The sequence below is a fragment of the Artemia franciscana genome, chromosome 12 (genome assembly GCF_032884065.1).
Source record: "Artemia franciscana chromosome 12, ASM3288406v1, whole genome shotgun sequence".
Lineage (NCBI taxonomy): Eukaryota > Metazoa > Arthropoda > Branchiopoda > Anostraca > Artemiidae > Artemia > Artemia franciscana.
Genome location: NC_088874.1, coordinates 2,026,329 through 2,046,138, shown reverse-complemented (window position 1 = coordinate 2,046,138; position 19,810 = coordinate 2,026,329). Strand labels below are relative to the sequence as shown.

Below are 19,810 nucleotides of genomic sequence, written 5' to 3'. Positions count from 1 at the left end.
TACATACAATAAAAGCGCCAAGAGGCAAACTACTGTATTTCTTGCATTCAATATTAGCTTAAATCTTAGTATACAAAGAAGCAAATGGAAAAATGTATAATAGAAATTTTTTACCACCTTACAGAATTAAATATATTAAAGTGATTTCCAAAGAAGTGTGTGTTTGAGCACATGTTATAAACATCAAATTAAAATAACCAATTCACATGAGATAAAAGTACACAAATCAATAAAAACGGAAAGAAATTTATTAAAAGAACACTAAATTAAATTTTCATTTTGAGACATTAAATATAGCTTAGACAAATTAAGTTTGTTTCAAATCAAACAGTTTGTGGTAACGAACTGTAGTAAGGAGCGACCCGGCTCAATAGTAACCAAAACTCTAAAAAATGGAATTTTGGTACCAATAGCTACATCAAAAGAATCGCATTTTAATGCTGACTTTAGATATATAAGTTCCATCAAGTTTAGTCTTACCCATCAAAAGTTACGAGCCTGAGAAAATTTGCGTTATTTTAGAAAATAGGGGGAAACGCCCCCTAAAAGTCATAGAATCTTAACGAAAATCACACCATCACATTCAGCGTATCAGAGAACCCTACTGTAGAAGTTTCAAGGTCCTACCTACAAAAATGTGGAATTTTAATTTTTTTGCCAGAAGGCAGATCACGGATGCGTGTTTATTTGTTTGTTTGTTTTTTAGTTTGTTTTTTTTTCCCAGGGGTGATCGTATCGACCCAGTTGTCCTAGAATGTTGCGAGAGGGCTCATTCTAACGGAAATGAAAAGTTCTAGTGCCCTTTTTAAGTGACCAAAAACATTGGAGGGCACCTAGGCCCCCTCCCACGCTAATTATTTTCCCAAAGTCAACGGATCAAAATTCTGAGATAGCCATTTTATTCAGCGTAGTCGAAAAACCTTATGACTATGTCTTTGGGGACGACTTACTCCCCCACAGTCCCCGTGGGAGGGGTTACAAGTTCAAAACTTTGACCAGTGCTTACATATAGTAATGGTTATTGGGAAGTGTACAGGCGTTTTCAGGAGGATTTTTTGGTTGGAGGCAGGGGTTGAGAAGAGGGGGATATGCTGGGGGAACTTTCCATCGAGGAATTTGTCATGAGGGAAGAAAATTTCCATGAAGGGAGCGCAGGATTTACTAGCATTACTTAAAAAAAAAACAATGAAAAAATAAATATGAAAAAGTTTTTTTTTCAGCTGGAAGTAAGCAGCAGCATTAAAACTTAAAACGAACAGAAATTATTACCCATATGAGGGGCTCACCTCCTCCTAATACCTCGCTCTTTACGCTAAAGTATTTTTAGTAATTTCAACTATTTATTCTGCGGCTTTTGTGATTCAGGGTCATTCTTAATGAATTGGGACAAAATTTAAGCTTTAGTGTAAAGAGCGAGGTACTGACGAGGGGACGAACATCCTCATATATGTAATACAAACATGAGAATACAAAAGTTCTTTACGTAAGCTAATTTTGTAAGTTACGTATATCTTTTACTTATAAAAAGATTCGTAAAAAATTAAAAGTTCTAGTTGCCTTTTTAATTAACCGAAAATCGGAGGGCAACTAGGCTTCCTCCCCCACTCTTTTTTTCTCAAAATCATTCGATCAAAATTATGAGAAAGCCCCCGCTCTTTACGCTAAATTTTTTAACTGTTTTAAAATGTAGGGTTAAGAGAAAGAGTCAAACTTTAGCGTAAAGAGCGGGGTGTTGAGAAGGAAAAGCCCCTTTCATATACGGAGTAATTTCTGTTCGTTTTAAGTTTTAATGTCGCTCCTTACTTTCATTTAAAAAACTGTTTTTTTTTTTATTTTATTTAAACTAGAGGCCAAAACTTCAATCATTAGATTTTATGTTTTTGTTTCGTCAGTATCATCATTTAAGGTTACTTAAAAGTTATAAGTTATATATGACACAATATTAATACAGGGAATAGATACAATATATTGCTAGAGGCATAATTTTTCGTAGATGCTCTGTTCATCAAATAACAACTTTCAAAATATTTTCTATCAATAGGTTTCTAGTGGATCAATAGCCTATAAAAAAGGAAAAAAAGAAGTAAATAGAATAAAAAGCAGAAGGATGCATATGAAGGATCAAAATGGGAATTTGCTTTAATTGCAACTATAATTTAATAGACTTACCGTCAACTTGATCAGAAGTGTAGCCAGCATTAAATCCGGATCCCATATCGAACAGCATTGGCTCTCCTGTATCCATTTCTTCATCACCACGACCTAAAAATTTAACATATTACAATAGACTCCAAAACAATCATGGTTTCAGATTGCTAGGGGGTAGGGTCTAAAAATAGAAAAGGGACAGTTGTATGCACTAATTTCGATTTGCCCCACACTTTTCTGAACCGACTTTAGGGAGGGGAGGGGGAGATCCTTCCCAGGTACCCCCTTCCAACTTCTTCAAAGTAATATAGTATGCAATGTTGGAACTAAATATTTTTATTTTGTTTTAATGTTTTTACCAAAAGAGTCACTTGGGCAGTATGAATTAGTACTTTTACTTTTTTTTATTTTACCAGTTAAATACATTAATTAAATACTAATTAAATACTCCAAACTAATACTTTTACTTCTTTTTCTACAAATATTACATATTTCGCCCTGCGTTTAGTCACATGTGAATCAACATTTCTGGATCCCTAAAACTTATTGCCAATACTACTACTAACAACCCTAAGCAGCACTAAGCTTCCCAGAGCCAGCACAGCTATGCACACTCCTCCTTCCCATTTCCAGGGCTCTTAATTGAATCCATCCAAAAAAGAGCCCTGTCAATTATTTTTAGAGAAGCAAATGTTCCATACTCTTTTCTTCTAAAAGAAAAGCCAGATTGGAAACACTTGAGCGCAGGAGTTTTGTTGTGTCTCGGTTTTCAAAAAAAAATTCAATAGCAAATCCTTGCACGGAAAATATTTTCCCCAATGGACACTTCCCAATCAGATTCCGACGACTTTGGGTTGTTTCTGAACCCATTCCTATCTTTCCCATATTCGCTGTTTTACCTCTAGATATGAAAAAAAAAAAATTTTACCCCTTTATTACGGAAAAAATGAAAATATCCCAGTAGTTTTCCCTACTGGTATTGCCCAAGTTTGGTATTATGTTTGATGTTTTGCCCCCCCTCCCTTTTTTATATGTCCCTTTAAATTGTTTTTTTCAATTGTATACATTATCTAGTTTTTTTGGCTTTGTCATTTTTTCACCTTTTTAACTTAATCTGATATTACATTTTAGTTACTTTGAAGAAGTAATCATTTTCATTCTGGTATTGTTTACCAGTTTTAGTTTTCTTGTTTTTTTTTTGTTTTTTTTGTTTATTTTTTTTTTTTTTGCTTGTTTTGTTTTTGTTATGACTCCGAAATTCGGCCCTCTGGGGCCTGAGATAGATCTTTTTTCGAAATAAATAACTGATTTTATCTAACCCTTGAAAACATTTTGGGTATTAAATACTAGAAATGTTGTCTGATTGTTATTAATTAGTTTTATGGCGGTAGGAATGAGAAGAATTTGAGGCTTGACTTTAAAAAAAAAAGCAAATTATATATTCTATTTCGGATCAGTATTATTAAAACTTGGTGGTTGAAACACGTATGCTCACGTAGTATGTCGAAGTAGTGGCAATTGTGGCAACAATTTTATTTACTCCCCCCTCCCCCCATAATTTTACCATATAATTTATATGGCAAGATCGTAATTATTTATCTGGTAAATTCATATACCATAAATGGTATATGGATCAGTTCATATGGTATATTTACATTTTTGCCAAAAAATGTTTACCAAATAACGTTCGCCATAACCTTAATCTTATCTTATTAAGATCTTCAGTCGCTACTCCCTTCGATAGAACCCCTATTTTCTTACTACTTTACTTTCTGGTATTCATTTTTTTTTTTTTACTTCCTAACCAGCTACAGATACCCAAAAAACACAAATTTTGGTGACCAATAACTTTACCTATAAAACGTGTCCTAAATACCTTATAATTTCATTAATCATAGCCATATACAGTGGGACCGAACCGCATGTTTTATAGTTTATTGTTTGGTACACAATTATTCAAACGAGTCCCTTAAACTATCCTTAGACAAATCCACTGGAAAAAATGCAGTGACGTCTAGACAACCCCCTAATTCACACTTGGCTTATCATCATTACAATTTCGTCTCACATCATAATCAAATAGTTCGTGGTAACGAACTAGTAAGGAGCGACCCGGCTCAATAGTAACCGAAACTCTAAAAATTGAAATTTGATACCAATAGTTACATCAAAAGAATTACATTTTAATGCTAATTTTAAATATAGAAGTTTCATCACGTTTGGTCTTACCCATCAAAAGTTACGAGCCTGAGAAAATTTGCCTTATTTTAGAAAATAGGGGAAACACCCCCTAAAAGTCAGGGAAATCACACCATCAGATTCTGCGTACCAGAGAACCCGACTATAGAAGTTTCAAGCTCCTATCTACAAAAATGTGGAATTTTGTATTTTTTTTTGCCAGAAGACAAATCACGGATGCGTGTTTTTTTTCTAGGGGTGATCGTATCGACCAAGTGGTCCTAGAATGTTGCAAGAGGGCTCATTCTAACGGAAATTAGAAGTTCTAGTGCCCTTTTTAAGTGACCAAAAAAATTGGAGGAAACCTAGGGCCCCTCCCACGCACATTTTTTCCGAAGTCATCAGGTCAAAATTTTGAGATAGCCATTCTGTTCAACTTAGTCGAAAATCTAATAAGTATGTCTTTGGGGACTACTTAATCCCCCCAGTCCCCGGGGGGAGGGGCTGCAAGTTACAAACTTAAACCATTGTTTACGTATAGTAATGGTTATTATGAAGTGTACAGACGTTTTCAGGGGGACTTTTTCGCGTTGGAGTGGGGTTAGGTCTGGGGGAGGGGTTACGTAGGAGGATCTTTCCATACAGGAATTTATCATGAGGGAAGAGAATTTCCATGAAGGGTACGCAAGATTTTTTAGCATTATTAAAAAAAAACAACGAGAAAATAAATATCATTTTTAACTGGAAGTAATGAGCAGCATTAAAACTTAAAACGAACATAAAAATATTACGCATATAAGGGGGTTCGTCTCCTCCAGATTACCTTCCTCTTTACGATAAAGTATTTTTAGTAATTTCAACTATTTATTCTACGGCCTTTGGGATTCAGGGGTCATTCATTAAAAATTTGGGACAGAATTCAAGCTTTAGTGTAAAGATCGAGGCATTGACGAGGGTACGAGCCCCCTCATATACGTAATAAAAGTACACAAATATAGAAGTTCGTTACGTATGTTAAGTTGTAAGGTACGTATGTTTATTACTAATAAAAACGTTCCTAAAAAAATTAAAATATTTAGTCGCATTTTTAAGTAACCAAAAATTGGAGGACAACTAGGCCTCCTCCCCCACTCTTTTTTTCAAAATCGCCCGATCAAAACTATGAGTAAGCCATTTAGCAAAAACAAATAATATGCAAATTTCGTTTTATTTATTTATGTGGGTTGAGCCAAAATCAAAATATGCATTAATTCAAAAACATTCAGAAATTAAATAAAAAAACAAGTTTTCTTAAAGTTTTTAAAGTTTGAAGTTTTTATTGTTTTAAAACGTAGAGTTGTTAACCCCTTTCATATACAGAGTAATTTCTGCTCGTTTTAAGTTTTAATGTCGCTCCTTACTTGAAGTTTTTTTTTTTTATTATTATTAAAAAACATTTCTGGTTTTTTTTTTATTAGAATTTTGTTGTTTTTTTTATTATTTTTTTTTAAACTTGTTTTTCTTTTATTTAATCTTAGTTCTGATTCAGGGCTCCTACGGGGTCAATAAAGTTAAAAAGCTGCCCACAAAGTTAATAAACCGTTTTCTCCACATAACTTTGTTGACTTTATTGCTGTCGGGAAAAATTGAACTTTATTTAACTTTTTCAAAAAAAAAGTCTACAGAATTTAGCCAAAAGCAAAAGACATGTTGAAAATTTCAAATAAACCACGCAAAAATAAGTGTCAGCATATTCATATATAAAAGTACATGCTTGTTTAAATATTTTGCTAGGTAAAAGAATAAGGGTTAGACAAAAAAAAATATTTTCATCAAAGCTTCACTCATTAAAAGGAAAAAACTAATTAAGAAGATGGTTTTCTCAGCCCCACGTCTGATTAATTCAGTTACTTGCTATGACAAATTGCTGTAAAGTCAAAAAGGCGAAATTCTTGTGTGAGCGGGACAAACTTTATGGTGGGCTGTAACGTCATTACCTTTGTTGACGCTGTGAGCCCCGCTTTAGACCAATCTTCCAAGTGCAGAACTCCTTCTTGATTCCCTATTCTATTCTTAGACATTCGCTACATCTACCATCCTTACAAATAACGCAGGCTAGCACGATTTTTTAAACTAACTTAAAGATTTCAGTACTATTTTTTAAATAAAGAATGTACTCTAACACATGGTATTACAATACATTTTCATGCTAAGATTATTTGAAAAGGGTAAAGAGTTTGTAATAATCAAGTGTTGTTATTAAACAACCCACGCCAATAGCAGCCAGTATACTTGGATGCAGTATGTGCATCAGCAAAATTCCTATTTTATGTTGATTCCAAATATGTAAAGTTATTCAGTTTAAAAGTACCCGACAAAAGTTATAAGCATAATTAATTTCCACGATTTCCAAAAAAAGGGGAGAAACATAACTCAGTTACAGTTCAATCCTGATCAAAATTAGAGGATGCCCAAGAACGATTTGACCAACTTTCAGGCCCCTAAAAGCGAAAAAAAAATGAGATTTGTTCTTCTACAATTATCTGTGGATTAGATGAGACTATAGAGTTAGTTCTGACTAATTTAGATTGTGGCTGACTAATTAGTTCTGACTAATGATAATTCTGACTATTAGTTCTGACTAATTAAAATCCTGATTAGCTTAAATTGCAACTGACTAATTAGTTCAGACTAAATAAAATTCTGACTAATTTAAATGGATTTTGTCAACAATATTGTTTAATATGAAACCAGCTCCACATAAACTGGTTTTCGGCTCCTTCTCCCCTTGGCTTAAGAAAACCGAGACTTACTTTCAGGGGGATATTTCACTGCCCAAGAGTAACTATTGGATTATTTAAATAACATCTAAATCATGTAATACCATTTACAAGTTATTACTTTTGTTCTCTAGCAAAGCACTGCATGGTCGTAACTGTGCCATACCAAGGAGATGACGATTGCTCCTCTGGATTGGGTGTAATTTTCTCTTACATTCGTACAAACCAGTCAAGCGAAAAAAGAATTATGGCAGCCCCCCCCTCCCAGTCAAAATCCTGGATTCTTCCTGCAGTACCATAAAAACACAGGGAAAAAATCATTTATTCCAATCAATGTTGTGGTTTAAGCAGATTATTTCATACTAGGTCTGTAGCTCATTAGAGCCTAATCGGTTATAATTCTGGCCAACCAACATGTTCATTTTGTGAGGACATGAGCAATAATTTCAAAAGTTTTCTTTTACTCTGCATCCATGATGCTGCTCTTATAAGATCAATAAACTAAAATCAAACAGTTCGTGGTAACGAACTGTAGTAAGGAGCGACCCGGCTCAATAGTAACCAAAACTCTAAAAAACGGAATTTTGATACCAATAGTTACATCAAAAGAATCGGATTTTAATGCTGATTTTAAATATATAAGTTTCATCAAGTTTAGTCTTACCCATCAAAAGTTAAGAGCCTGAGAAAATCTGCCCTATTTTAGAAAATAGGGTGAAACACCCCCTAAAAGTCATAGAATCTTAATGAAAATCACACCATCAGATTCAGCGTATCAGAGAACCCTATTGTACAAGTTCCAAGATCCTATCTACAAAAATGTGGAATTTTGTATTTTTTGCCAGAAGACAAATCACGGATGCGTGTTTATTTATTTGTTTTTTTTTCTTTTTCCCAGGGGTGATCATATCGACCCAGTGGTCCTAGAATTTTGCGAGAGGGCTCATTTTAACGGAAATTAAAAGTTCTAGTGCCCTTTTTAAGTGACCAAAAAAATTGGAGGGCACCTATGCCCCCTCCCACATTCAGCATAGTTGAAAAACCTTATAACTATGTCTTTGGGGACGACTTACTCCCCCACAGTCCCCGTGGGAGGGGCTGCAAGTTGCAAATTTTGACCAGTGTTTGCATACATTAATGGTTATTGGGAAATGTAGAGACGTTTTCAGGGGGATATTTTGGTTAGGAGGGGGGGTTGAGAAGAGGGGGCTATGTGGGGGAAATTTTCCATGGAGGAATTTGTCATGGGGGAAGAAAATTTCCATAAAGGGGGCGCAGCATTTTCTAGCATTATTTAAAAAAACAATGAGAAAATGAATATGACAAAGTTTTTTTTTTCAACTGGAAGTATGGAGTAGCATTAAATCTTAAAACGAACAGAAAATATTACGCATATAAGGGGTTCACCTCCTCCTAATACCTCACTCTTTACGCTAAAGGATTTTTAGTAATTTCAACTATTTATTCTACGGCCTTTGTGATTCAGGGGACAAAATTTAAGCTTTAATGCAAAGAGTTATTAACGAGGTATTGACGAGTGGGCGAACCTTCTCATATACGTAATAAAAACATACGAACATAGAAGTTTGTTACGTAAGGTAATTTGTAAGTTACGTATATCTTTTACTAATGAAAACGTTCGTAAAAACTAAAAGTTCTAGTTGCCTTTTTAAGTACCCAAAAAATTGGAGAGCAACTGGGCCTCCTTCCCCTCCTTTTTTCGCAAAATCATTCGATCAAAACTATGGGAAAGCCATTTAGCCAAATAAATAAATATGCAAATCTTTCCTTGGAGGAATATTTCATGGGGGAAGAGAAATTCAATGAAAAGGGCGCAGGACTTTCTAGCATTACTATAAAAAAAACAATGAAAATGTAAACATGAAAAAGTTTTTTCAATTGAAAGTAAGGAGAAGCATTAAAGCTTAAAACGAACAGAGATTATTACGCATATGAGGGGTTCTAAAAATACTCTAGCATAAAGAGCGAGGTATTTAGGAGGAGATAAATACTTCGCTCTTTATGCTAAAATTTTTTTAAATAATTTCAACTATTTATTCTACGGCCTTTCTGATTCAGGGGTCATTCTTAAAGAATTGGGATAAAACAAGATTTAGTGTGAAGAGCGAGGTATTAACGAGGGGACCAACCCCCTCATATATATAATCAAAAATATAAGAATATAAAAGTTTGTTACGTAAGTTAATTCTTAAGTTACGTATTTTTTTTTACTAATAAAAACGTTCGTTAAAAATAAAAGATCTAGTCGCCTTTTTAAGTAACCGAAAAATTGGAGGGCAACTAGACCTCCTTCCCCACCCCTTATTTCTCAAAATCGTCTGATCAAAACTAAGAGAAAGCCATTTAGCCAAAAAAAGAATTAATATGCAAATTTCATTTTTATAATTTATGTACGGAGAGCCAAAATCAGACATGCATTAATTCAAAAACTTTCAGAAATTAAATAAAAAAACAAGTTTTTTTAAATGAAAGTAAGGAGCGACATTAAAACTTAAAACGAACAGAAATTACTCCGTATATGAAAGGGGCTTTTCCTCCTCGACACCCCGCTCCTTGCGCTAAAGTTTGATTCTTTCTCGCAACTCTACTTTTTAAAACAATAAAAAACTTTAGCGTAAGGAGCGGGGTGTCGAGGAGGAAAAGCCCCTTTCATATACGGAGTAATTTCTGTTCGTTTTAAGTTTTAATGTCGCTCCTTACTTTCATTTAAAAAAAACTTGTTTTTTTATTTAATTTTTCAAAGCACAAGGACTGTGTTAACAAGTGTCACTATTTCATTTTATACACACAGACTGACATTCATGTCAGTAACTATAAAAGTTTGAAAATATATATTTACAGTCCAAATTAGGGCATAATAGGGTATTTCATGTCCTTCACTTCTTCCCTATTTATAAGGCTTAAAAGGTTTCTTACATGTATGAGTATTAGAATAGCTTAAACCTCCAAAGCTGCTTGCTATATATGAGAATAAAACTTTCAGAAATGGTTTTATAACCCTAATAACGGTGACATAGGGTATTCCGTGTCCAATACTCCTACCCTATTTGTAAGGCTTCACTGGTTCCATTAAAATGGCCTAGACTTTAAAAAAAACTCAAATTTGGCTTAGAATCTGACCAAAATCCTAGGAACAATCTTGCCAAGGCCTAGCATCCCAGAGAAACTGACTCTCATGCAAATATTGAGAATTATTTTTCTCTTAAAGTTATGACAGGTATTATTATAGCTAAGACCTTTGTTTACAGAATCTTTCAAGCCTTACAGGTGGCAGCAAAAATAAAACTTAAGAACAATTGACTGGCCCTACCTTGGACTAAAGATCCATTCTTGGAAGTTTTTCTTTCGCAAAGGAAAGGAACTTCTAGATTAAGTTGAAAGTTACCTAGTCAATGACTATTTTTGATTGGTACCACCAGTCAAAGTTCAAATATATTTTGGTTAATATCCATGTACATCTTGGCAAAGCTTTCTTTTAACAAAGATCATTTTAGTAAAATAACCCTAATACAGTTTCAAAGATATCTCAGCACCCTATCTTCCCTTTGTTTGGAATAGTAAAGTTGTTTGAAATAATAGGAACTTTAAGGTTTTATGAAGGAGAACAAATTGTACAGTAAAAACACAGAAGAACTACAATCTTAGTACATTTTTTTGCTATGAGAAGGCATCTTTGGACCAGTCTCAGAGGGGATTTCCTCACTCTAAGTTCTCCTTGTCTCATTGCACTTAGTGGCATTTGCCAACTAAGTTTATGACCTTTTTTTCTTTTTTCATTGAAAAATAGCTTTTTTGGCACTTTTATTGAAGTAAATTGAGAAAGAAAACAAAAAAACACTGCTAGTGGTTGCTCTGGCCTCTCTTGCGCCCAGGGCAGAATATTGATTGCCACCTCTCTCTCTCTCTCTGTCTCCCAAAAATTTGCAGGCCAAATTTTAACGAACTTTGTTCAAATCCGACTTTTCTCAAGCCTCTGCGAAGTTATTAATTATCTAGTCTCAACCGATTACATCTAATTCTTCACATTCTATGCTCATTAAAACTGCAAATCATACAGTCAATCTGAAGTTAGCTAATATTAATTTGGGTTTACTAAACAGCCAATCAATACTGGCCACCACAATAATATTTAATATATAATATATTTGATTATAATATAATATATATATAAATTGTTATTATTGTTATTATATATTGTTATTATTATAATATAATAATATATATATATTTATAATATAATTATAAAATTAATATTATATTATAATATAATAATATTTGATTGGCCACTTTTACATTTGCAAATACCCCTTCATCTCCTATTGCACAACTGATTCTAACACCATCAAAATTAAATAAGTTCGGTCTACTTAGTTCTATTCTCAAGGAATAATGATGAAGATATGGAAAAAAAATGTTTGCCTTTAATTTTTGCTAACTGTCAGCTGTGCCCTTCTCTTTATTTTAATAGAAATAAAATTGCAGAAATTACAATATGATAAAAACTATGAATTTCACCCTTGAGTTTTACAAGACAACTCCCTCTAGTTTCCCTGAATTGGTGCCACTAATCACACTTTATTAGCTTAATATTTTAGCCTAGAATCAATAAAATCTGAAAATATATTGAAGCTCATTGCTGAGGTTCTCTTCCTCAAAAACATTAAGTGGCTACTGATACCAAGAGTTGTTTTTATGCCTCTGAGTGCTGAGGTAAAGGATAAGATAATGCACATGCAACTACATTTTATATTTTACTAGTTCTCAAACTAGCTCATCAAGCATATCTCCCAGTTTTATTTAAAACCAAAAATAATGCAGTTTATTATCTTGCTGTGTCACCCTGGATAAAAGGCCATACCAAAACTAAAATCTTTCATAAAAAAGATATAAAATTATTCATAAAATATCAAAATTGTACTCTATATTCATAGAGATGAGACTGGCAGATATAATATGATAAATAGCATCAAAATGAGATTATAAATGGCAGTGCAAAAAGGTTATGTGGCTTTATTATTTCTAGCTAATAAGCTTTCAAAAGGCTTTAGAATTGAAGAACAAATGTATAACAGCATAGAGAAAATGACAAGGGAAATAAATAATACAATGATTACAAAAGGCAAAAAATATCAAGCAATAGTGGCATTGACTCAAAAAATATAAGAATGGCATTGACTCAAAAAATATAAGAAGAGGAGGATGTAAACTTTTTTTTTTCAAAATCTGTGGGACAGAATTTTCTTCTTTTATCAATGAAGATACTAAAAAAAAAGACATTTTTAATGAGAATACTAAAAAGGATATTTTTCAAAATTTAAGATGGTTTAGATTTAGGGGGATGACAAGGGGACAAGATGTGTTAATGATAGGAAAATAAGTCACTTACCAGAGAGGGATGGGGCATTAGTTGTTGCACCAGAATGAATTCCAGAGTCACTAATATAAGGGCTCTGTGCCCACATCATTGTTTGCTCTTGACGTCCACTGTCATAGCCACTATGGCTTCTGGATTGTGCTTGCATTTGCATGCTCATTAGTGTTCTTTAAGAGCCCTGAAAAATATTAAAAAGAACTTATCAAATCTTCTCAAAGTAATAATTTTTGGCCATGTCCTACTTAGAGCCAAGGTCCAAATCTGTGCAAAATTTCAAATAAAGTCTAATGGTTATAACAATTTGGTATATTTTGAAATTTTTATCTTTATTAAAATATAAAATAGATGGTACAGTTTGCAGTAAGTGTAAGCAAATTGAATCCAATTTTATTTTTCCATATCTTCATTACCATTCATTGAAAATAAAAGTAAGTAGACAGAATTTTAATTGATTTTAATTTTTTCCCATATTTTGCATTCATAAATGACAATTTTGCTAATAAAGTATCTTTTAAGTTTGTCCTGAAATTTTTGAAATACATAGGGGGGGGGGGGTCTGGGGAGGAGACTAGGCAAGATTTTAACCCTGGGTGCAAGAGAGGCCAAAACCACCACTGATGGTGGTTATACACAACTGTGTTTCATTTTGACTTTAGCTGCATAATCTAAAACAGATTGATGTCACAACATCTTGATTATTTTTCTATGATACTCTGATCAAAGATTCAGAATAAATATATTTGAATAATCTAAGATGTAAGGGTCACTTTTGTTTAAGTTAAAATGTTAAGCCAAGGGTAATACCAGAGAATTGGGCTTCTCTGAAGGAAAAATGTTAATAAAGTAAAAACAGGACCACTAGATTCCTTATTTAATGCACTTTCTGAATATCATGGTTGATTTTTTTTTTTACAATGTCCCCCCCCATGATGATCCAAGCCATAATCAATATGTTTTTTCTATTATTTTGCATTTGCTGATGCTTTGTTTCCTTTGTGAACCAATTTCTTGATATGTCAAAGGCTCAAGTCATCTTATTTTCGTTTCCTCCAATTTTTGTTGTATCTTCCTCCCTAGTACAAGAACAGTGATATGGTAACAAATTTCAGGGCTCCAGATTTATTAAATAAACTTAAAGTGCTACACCAGAAACTATCTGACTCTGTCTTCTAAAATGTTTTCTACAGTAATTTAATGTGTTGTCAGAAGTTTTTTTTTTCTGTGTGTTTGTTTTATACTCCGCTGTTTCAAGTGGGTCACAAATAAATTATTATTAATAATATACCCTATATCTGATTATAAAGAATTTCAGGTCTGCTGGATACTGAACACTATTTGATAATATGGATAACAATAGAAAGAAAAATGGTAAACAAACAAAAGTAGTACCATTAGATTCCTTATCATATGCTATTTCCAAATACTGTGGTTTTCTAAAAATGCACCTTATTCCATGATGATCCCGGATATAGCCCTAATAATATATTCCATTATTGTGTTTCTGATGATATCATTCTTTACCTTAAATCGCATTGTCCAGTAACTAAGGTAAATCCTGAAATGGCACTGATGAGTACTGGCAAAGATTCAAATTGGATGCACCCTACTCTGTCTTCCATGGTTGCATCTGCTAGTCATGATCAACTCCATTATCAGAAAACCAACCATGATATTTGGAAGTACTTTAAAATAAGAACCTAATGGTTCTATATTTCTTTGTTTGGCATGTTTCCTTCAGAAGAGAGAGGCCACTAAACTTGTATTATGTTTTACTTCTATTTCATAGACTATATATACTAGGGCTACATCAGGGACCATCAGGGAGAGTAGGATGCATTGACAGAAAAGCAAGCATGATACTTGGAAAGATCATAAAATAAGTATTTATTTTATTAATAAAATAAGTTTTTATTGATTCTATTTTTATTTTGTCAGATTTCCCTTCAGAAGAGTCCTAGATCTCCAGCGTTACCAAAAAAAGGTAAATTTAGGGCCGCCAACATTACTGACCTACAAATGAAGTGACCGTACCACTTGATGCCTTTTTTGTTGCATCTTTCCAAATATAATAATTACTTTACTTGGAAATTCAATTTTAGCCCTTTATGGACCCTTGGTGATAATAATTTTCGGGTATAAAAAAAGGGTTGAAAAATAGGTTTCAAACTTACTATTTGATTACAAACCCATTTTGTTGAAGTTTTATAATCCACAAGCATTGATTTGTCAGTGTAATAAAAAAAATTAAAGTAAATTCAGCCATGCTATGCCTTCTCCTTTTTCTGTTATGCTACTTGTTCTACTAAAAGCTCCCTTTTTTGCTAAATGTTGAAAAATACCAAATTGTGCTGTTTTGTAAAATTAAATAGCACATTTTCTTAGCACCAAAATTTGCTTGACATTGTTTACATAATCCATAAGCACTGATCTGTCATAATTATCCTAATTGGGTAAAAAACTTTCAAATCAATTATACCATGTTATGCCTTCTTTTTTTCACTAAGCTGCTTAAAGACTACATTTTCAACTAAACGTTGATTCAAATCAATTTTTCTTCTGACTTGGAATCAAATTGCTTTGTATAACTTACTAGTCATTTTTAAGCCAATTTTAAAGGGGCTCGTTCTAATGGGAATCAGGAATTTTAATAGCCTTTTTAGGAGTTTAAAGTGATCAGAGGGCAACTAGCCCTCCCTCCCCTCAATGCCTTTTCTTCCCAAATATATCCACAAGATTTTGAGACAGCCATTTTGTTCAAAAAAGTCTAAAGTTTAATAACCATGCCTCTGGGTTTGACAACCACCCTTCCTGCCTCCACAGCTTGCTCATTGTTAATATATAAGTTCCTTATAGGAAGGATGGTCATATAAACTTTGGAGGGGGCTCATTCAATTGAAGTTGCAGTGCCCTTTTAAAGATTCAAAAGTGGTCAGAGGGCAGCCACATCCCCCCATACCCCTTTTCACTCAAAATGTACTTCTACTGTATTTAAGTAGAAGGTCTATTTTGCAAGGTTTCACTTTTATAAAACAAAGATTTTCAAAGGGTAGTGCCTTTTAGATGGAGGAGGATTAGAAGTAGGTACTTCAAAATACCTTTTTAGAAGATATTTTAGTCTGTAGATCTATCCCTGAAAGTTTCATTTCCCTAACATAACCCCTTTCTGAGATAACAAAAAGTAGTTTGTCTAGGATTTTACTGTAGGTACTTCAAAATACCTTCCAGAACTTGCTTTAGTCTGTATATCCGTCCCTTAATAGCACCTTTCCAAAATAGCAGAAAGTGGCAAATTCTGGATTTTAGGCATACCATATTCTTCCACTTCTCATTTTGTACATCAGACCTGTCATGGAATATGCATGTCCTCTCTTTGCTGGTCCACCTAAAGCCACATTGCTCAACTCCAACAGATGCAAAATAGAGCAGTTCATGCAGCAACCTCTGGCAACATGAAAGCTAAAACCCCATGGTTGATCCAGGAAAGCCTTGACATGGCATCCATGTTGGTCTTCTACAAGTACATACATAAACCTCCATCAGAGAAAAAAAAAGGTAAAGGATATGGCATTAGACTTTACAGTCCATACTGGCAGTGCTGATCTCCGTTTCTTGGCCCTTCAGCCAGGAAGTGCAATGGGGGGTTGGGGGCCAGCCTTCCTGTGCTTTCACACACCATCAGAGAAGCTATCAAATGTTGTGCCTATGCAACAAAGCCCTTGCAATCAACTGTAGTATGTAGTTATGTTTGTGTTTGTTGATTGTAATCTCTCTTTTTGTTATTGTTTATTTTCTCTTTTATTTTTTCTCTTGGTCCATCACTAGGACTACAAACCCTCCTTTGATTCGTTGACAGATCAGCAATAAATTGATTGATTGTTGGAATCTCTGAACTAGCTGAAATTACAAGATCAGTTTGTTTATTATAAAGAAATAAAAAAAATTGAAAAGTACAATTTTACATTTTCTATATCACCAACCAAGTGTATTCCATAGTTACACTTGTACATAAGCCAGTTGAATTCTTTTTTCAAATAAGCTGTTTGCCATGGATCTGAGACACAAAAACTGAGAGAATTTTGGAAAACAACCCATATTTAGGTCTCTTATGGTTTAGAGCCAAAAACTGTCATTTTTTACAAGTAAGATGAGGTAGTATTGGTCAACAGATAGTTTTGTACTAATCAGCTTATATGTCTTTCTTCTGAGGTTAATAAGTTCTAAGATGCCAAGAAATCCAAGGAGACAGCTGGGAGCAGGACTTATGTCAAACCACAGATAATTGAGAATCCTCTGAGAGAGATTAAGAATGGAAAAATTACCCAATGAGCAACTGCTAAGAAGTATGGAGTCCCCAGAAGTACCCTCATAAACAAACTGGGAAAACACCACCCAGAGGACATTAGCTGGCCCACTATATTAAACAGGGTAGAGGTGAAATTCTTGGTCTATACTGTGTGCCATATATCAGAGAGTGACTTTCCATTGGACTGGTATAACCATCAATTTCTAGTGAAGTTATTTAGATAAATGTAGTAGAATTGTCAAAAAGTTTCATGGAAATCTACCAGGAATAGGATGGACAAGAATCTTCTTGAAAAGATATTCAGCTATAAGTGAAAGATTTGCTAGTAACATCAAAAGAAAAAGAGCAGAGGTAGGGCCATATACCATTAGGGAGCATTTAAACTATTTGAAGATAGAGTTTAGGGGTACTGACCCTGAGAATGCCTATAGCTTTGACAAGACAAACCTTACAGATGATCCAGGATAAAAAAAATTCTTACAAAAGGTGGAAGCAAATATCCAGAGAGAGTCATCAATGCTTCAAAATACCAATTTGACTCATGATGTGTGAATACAGTTTGGGAGATAATCCCATTAATGTTGTATTCAAAATTGAAGGACTGTCCTTATGGACAGAGAATGACCCCAAAGGTACACAATACAACAGGTCAAAGTTGGGATGATTTTGCTGCAATTTGCTTTAAAGACCTTTTTGAAAATCTATTGCTTCTTAAACCAAAGAAAAAGATGGAAATAATTATTTCTGATAACTTGTCATCACATATCAGTGTGTCTGTTCTCAAAATGTGCAAAAACAACACCATTAGTTTTGTCTTACTGACAGCAACTCAAGTCACTATGTTGCTTACTTTTGTCCAATGAAAATAGCATGGCAAAAGACAGTGCTTAGGTTCAAATAAGGTAAAGGCTCAAGAAGCACAGGCCTTCCCAAAGGAGATTTCTGAGGTTGTTGAAGGAGCTTCTGGATGACCTTGAAGGTAATGGAGCAGCAAATATGATATCAGGATTTCAAAAATCTGGAATTGTCCTATTCAACCACCAGGAGAGAAGAATTCCTTTTAAACAATCTATATCATAGCCAATTGAAGTCTCATGTGTTTTGTTTTGTAAATATTTAGTAAGAAAATAATTTTTGCTTCATAAAATGCAGAATAATCCTAGTTGACACATTTTGCAGGGGGAGAGCCTTTACTTTTGCTTCATTCACTGTTGAACAATTTTTGGTAACAAAGTTCTGAAAAATAAACATGGATTCAATTGCATTTTCCCATTTTCAAGTAATAGCCTATATGAATGTAATTAAACAACATCAGGGCCATCTAACAATTTCTCACAATAAATATTAATAGACAAATACTGATAAATTAGGTTAAGTAAGATAATATTAGTTAGATGGTGTTTGTTTATAAACAAATTTCAAGGCTTAGAGAGTAGACAAAAATATTTAGAAATGTGATAGAAAAATAAGGAACATAGTGAAGATAAAAGTTCTTCCCTAGCAGAATATATTGAATAGGCCTATTCCACATTTTGTAAAGCAAGAATTGTTTCTTTATGTTAAGCTGGGACCCTAGGCTTATGCAATAATGCCTCAGAACTCTAAAAACTGTGCCTTATTATCAACCTGTATACTAATTTATGGACTAAAGTGTGTGAAAAGTAGTACAAAGTGACCCCATTTGAAGGTCTTTGGATTCAGAATGAAATTCTTATTCTACATGTAATTTTGATTCTTATTATCTGAGCTTGCTGTTAATATAAAGGTATACTGAATTTTACTGTAGGCTATGTTCACTTTGTTTGTAGGTAAGCAATATTAACTGCCCCAAAATTTCAAAAAAAATTCCTAGACTAGGATGTATTCAGACAGTTTTAACTAGCCTAGTCTAGCCAATTAGTCACTTTTGGAGTAGCCTACTGGTAACTTAAGTCTAAGCTAAAACTTAGTGTAAGATCTGGTAAAATTCTAGTCAATTGACTTCTTGCTATCTCAGAAAGAGGTTAGGTTAGGAAAATGAAACTTTCAGGGATGGGTCTACAGGCTAAAGTAGGCTATATCTCAGGAATGTATTTTGAAGTAGCCTACTACCTCCACTCCTTCTTCCTCTAGAGAGCCCTGACCTTTGATGACCTTCAAAATATGTGTTTTATAAAAGTGAAACCTAGTCTGTAGGCTAGGTAAGTAGGTAGGCTAGTCTGTTTAAAAAAGAAAACTGAAATGACTTATTCCAATTTTTGCTACCTGAGTTCTAGATCATCTAAGTTTCATACTTAAGACACACAGAGGTAGTCTAAAACTCGAAAGGCCATTACATAACAAAGAGTTTTTTTTTAAATAAGCTTATTCCAACCTCACAAACTTTTAGATATTGATCCTCTCTAAAACAATAATATAAACAATCACACGTTAATGATCCTACCCTTGGAAAAGAAATTCTAACAAATTAACCAAAGGGCTAACTATAGAAAGCTTAAAAATATAACCATATTTATAAATGTTATAGAAAAGCTTTAAATAATACATTTTTTTCTAATTATTGGAAAATTTTAAAATATATTTGTTTCAATTATATTCGTTGAAATAGTATTTTATGATGAAGGTAGCGCTAAAACTTAAGAGAGTCCTAAAAATTGCTTTTGTGACAATTTTTCATCCCGGGTGACAGTTTGGGGTCTGAAAAGGAGACATTTGGCATTTCGTCCAATCATGCATTTTAAATAAAAAGGAACTACTTATGCAACTATCCTAGATTTTTTTTTTTTTAAGATCAACAAATTGCTCAATAGAAACATGATTTCCTTTGAAAATCAAACTGTCTCTGGCTTATTTGATATTGGTATTCATTTGCCCGGCGTTGGAACGCCGGGAAAATGCATCGTACCGGGAATGCGTCAATCCGGGAAAGTTTATTGGGCACCTTAAAAGTTCAATGCATCTTCAGTTATGAGAAAACACATACATTTTGCATTAATTTTGTTCAGACAAGAATGATATTGTCATTCACCAGATCTTCATTTGCTTTAA

General features: G+C 33.6%; 1 protein-coding gene across 1 annotated transcript in view; it reads right to left on the bottom strand.

Annotated features, from left to right (window-relative positions):
* LOC136033571 (armadillo segment polarity protein-like) overlaps nucleotides 1-19,220 on the bottom strand; it is a gene marked incomplete at its 3' end in the record, with an annotated part of 60,905 nt that extends 41,685 nt beyond the window's left edge. Inside the window, 3 exon segments of the mRNA XM_065714328.1 lie at nucleotides 2,170-2,262; nucleotides 12,493-12,658; nucleotides 19,137-19,220. Of these exon segments, the coding sequence (XP_065570400.1) occupies nucleotides 2,170-2,262; nucleotides 12,493-12,640 (241 nt within the window).
* Between the last annotated feature and the right edge of the window lie 590 nt (nucleotides 19,221-19,810).